Source organism: Gossypium hirsutum, chromosome D13, assembly GCF_007990345.1.
Source record: "Gossypium hirsutum isolate 1008001.06 chromosome D13, Gossypium_hirsutum_v2.1, whole genome shotgun sequence".
NCBI classification, from domain to species: domain Eukaryota; kingdom Viridiplantae; phylum Streptophyta; class Magnoliopsida; order Malvales; family Malvaceae; genus Gossypium; species Gossypium hirsutum.
The window spans coordinates 56,556,741-56,560,282 of NC_053449.1; the positions used below are offsets into that span (position 1 = coordinate 56,556,741).

Below are 3,542 nucleotides of genomic sequence, written 5' to 3' on the forward strand. Positions count from 1 at the left end.
GCTACTAAAGTCATTTTAGAGTTGTTTTCATTCTTCATGCTATTTACTCATTGTGCTTCAATTTCAAATCTTTGATACGCATTTTCTGGCAGTATGTCTGTTGTTGCTTTTTCTTAAAACTTGAGCATACAGTTTAACATAAATATAAGATTTGATGCATCTGTCTCTGGGTGTTTTGATTCAAAATTACATTGGGGCTTATAAATGAAATGATGGCACAAGAAAAGGCCTATCGATATGTAGATTAAGCTATATGTAATGGACAGTCACTTTTTTTTTATTTTGAAGACTCTGTTATCAACACATTTTATTCTCTCTTGTTTTGAATTAATCTTTTTGTATAAATGGATGCTACTAAGAAGTTATTTCTCAACTGCTGATTTCATAATGGAAAATACCTGCTGTACACATTGTGACTGCACCGACCAAATTTCTATATTTTATTCAAATTCTAAAATCCTAATTTTTAAACGTTAATTATAACCCTAAGTATTCAACCAACCATGTGTAACTTCAAAGATTATGCCATCTTTGAAATTTTTAAACACTAATAATAAAATATCACATCATCAATTTTTAAAAAATGTAATCCATATTTAATATTTTTTAACTTAATTTAACTTTATTTTAATTAAAAATTTTAATAAATAAAAAAACTTGCTTTCTTCTTTTATAATTTTTAAATTATTTTAGTTTTTTTAATTTAATCGCTTTCAAATCATGTTTATTTTTATGCAGTATTTTTTTAATTCTTTTAATTTTTAGGCAAATGATTTTTTTTTTAATTTTAAAAAGCAAACCTGAAACCTAAAACATATACCCGAAACATGACCATAAAAGCGAATGAGACAATTTTGTTAAAGTACTTTGATTTGTACCGTTGATTGCTGAGTTCACCGACACCGGCTTTTGAAGTCAAGGGCCCCCACACCGCCCGTCCCCGTTATGCTTTTTCATTTCTTTTAGTTTTGGTTAACCTCTAATGGACATGTTGGAGTCTCAATTTTTGGATACAATCCCACTGAACTTCACTCCACTCCACTTCATTCCATTTCATTTTTTAATTACTTTTCAATGTACATTTATTTATTATTTGTTTCCATTAAAACTAGTTTAAAAAATATGTTTAGGATAAGCACGACCCTCATACTCAATGCCTTTGTCCGTGGGCACCTTACATCACCAAAGGCTGACGTTTGGCGCAGACGAACAAAAGCCGATTTGGTTGACTTTTATCAGTACCGGCCCGCACCTCCGACTCTCCTATATATTGAGTCTTTCAGCGCAATCATGTCTCATACTTCCCACCATTCTCCACTTTTCTTTCAGGTAGCTTCCTCAATCTTTTGTCTACTTATCTATGGTTAGATTTTCTGTTTCTACAATTTCAGTTTCCTTGTATTTCATTCATTTATGAAGAATAACAACATTGTTGAATATTGTTCATGAGGCCTTATATTATGCGGTTAATTAATGAATATAGGCTTATTTTGTTTTGTTTTTGGCTTTAATTACATCAAACAGGATCCAGGAGGTGAAGTTATAGCTATGGCTGAGGCAGCGCTGGAAACGGAGAGAGAATCGCTAAGAGCTCGTCAACTTGCACTTGAAGCGAAGATTAGTGAGCGTGCAGTGCTATTGAAAAGGAAGGGAATGATGGCTGCAAAGGAGGCCGCTAAGCAAAAAGTGGTTGCTGATTTCATGCTCTTCATTGAAGCAATTGAGAAAAATGATATGGAGACTGCCAACAAGTTCGATGAAAAAGCAATGAAGAACACTATTTTCACTATGATGAACGATGCTGGAGGATTTGGAAAGAAGAAATAATAATGTTTTCAGAGCTTCACCCATCTGCATGTTTGGATTTGAAACTGGTTATATGACTTGTTCTGTCCATACAGGCGTTAATAAACTCCGAATTATCATGACTGTCGTTTGATGTTTTCAATAATGAATCGTTGTGTGGTTTTGTTTTTTGTTCATTTGGGTTTGTAGGACTGTAATATTTCCAAGTTAATATGATTGGGACATGGTGGGTTATGTTGTTCAAGTTACAGAGTCTGATGTTTCCTCGCTTGTGTTGTAGTGAACCGTGACTCTCTCGGATAGAAATGGAAGGATATCATTAATTTAGAGAAAAAGTTGTGTTTTTATTTTTATTATTACACGATCTCTCCGTAAATGGTCTGATGATGGCATGGGACAACACAGAGGAGGTATTGTCTTGGGAATCTGTTGTTTCACTCGACTAGTCTGAGGTAAGGGCAATCAAGTCGGCCCCAAAAATTTATGTTTGATATACATACTCTATTGATAGGCGTCTGATCTCGGAAACTGGAAGCTAATTCGGAAAATGCAATTGATTGATGGTCTGGAAGGGAGACGAGACCATTGTAACCGCAGAGGGTACAATCAAACATGGTTGATGTGGTTCATGCCTTGTAGGGAATCAGATGGATGAAAGGTATAAAGATTTGGATAACCTAGACTGATGTTTCCATTTGATGGTGTCTGTTTGTAGTTCTTAACTTGGGTTTGAACTCCGATTGTACTTTGGTTTCATCTAATAAAATCAACTTAGCAAATGAATAAATAAATAGGTAAGGGTGTGGGATCCAAGGCCAGGTGGGATGCAATCCAAAGACAGGGAAGTTCACGTTTGTGGCTTGGTCGGCATCAAAGCCATACCTTACTCAAGACATTGCTAATAGTGATGAACTAGTAACTAGTTTTTGACATTTCCCCATTCCGTCCACTTTAAATCTTAAAATCAGAAATCACTCCCATTCTAGACAGGTGTTTTTTTTTAAGGAAAAATCTAGACAAAGTTAAAGTAGAGTTTTATATTTGATAGTCGGAATTAAATATTGTGTTGTAGGAAAAAAAAATTTAAATTATAGTAAGAAACTTGGAAAGAAAGGAGGGTCATATGAGGGTGAGCATTCAATCAAATCAAGTGAAAAAATTTTGACATGATCGAGTTCATAAGCCTTATTTTATCATCTTAATTCGATTTGAATTTTTTTCAAAACGAGTCGAGTGAAATAAAATTCGAGTCAAGTCGAATAAAATGAAATTATTTTGAGTTAAATTAAAAAATTAAACATGTCAAATTAAAATCTTGTTACAATATAACTAATTTCATGTAGAACATATAAATTTGAAATCATATGTATTTGAAAACTTTTTCAAAGTAAAATAAAAAAATATATATTTTAGTATCATAAACTTGAATAATTTATTAATTTGTTTAGATCCCAAAACTATTATTTTAAAAAATTTAAACTTTTTTATATATTCTTTAGAATTTTTAAATTTTAAAATTTAAAAAAAAATTAGCATTTTTATAAATAATTTGAATTTTTTTATAAAATTTAATAAGGATCAAAGGAGTATTTACACCAATTTAATATTTTAATTATTTAAATTATAAAATTTAACTAGACTCAAACTCAAATTACTTATTGAATTGACTCAAATAACTCAATTTGATCAACTTAAAATTCGATTTTAAAAAATCAAATTTTATTCGCCCAAACCAA

At 31.5% G+C, this 3,542-nt stretch overlaps 1 protein-coding gene across 1 annotated transcript; it reads left to right on the forward strand.

Moving 5' to 3' along the window:
- The first annotated feature begins 996 nt into the window (after positions 1-996).
- Positions 997-2,050, forward strand: LOC107940074 (uncharacterized). Its single transcript, XM_016873493.2, has 2 exons — positions 997-1,329; positions 1,525-2,050. Exons 1-2 carry the CDS (start codon positions 1,075-1,077, stop codon positions 1,825-1,827), a joined length of 558 nt encoding a protein of 185 aa, XP_016728982.2. The 5' UTR covers positions 997-1,074; the 3' UTR covers positions 1,828-2,050.
- The last annotated feature ends 1,492 nt before the right edge of the window (positions 2,051-3,542 follow it).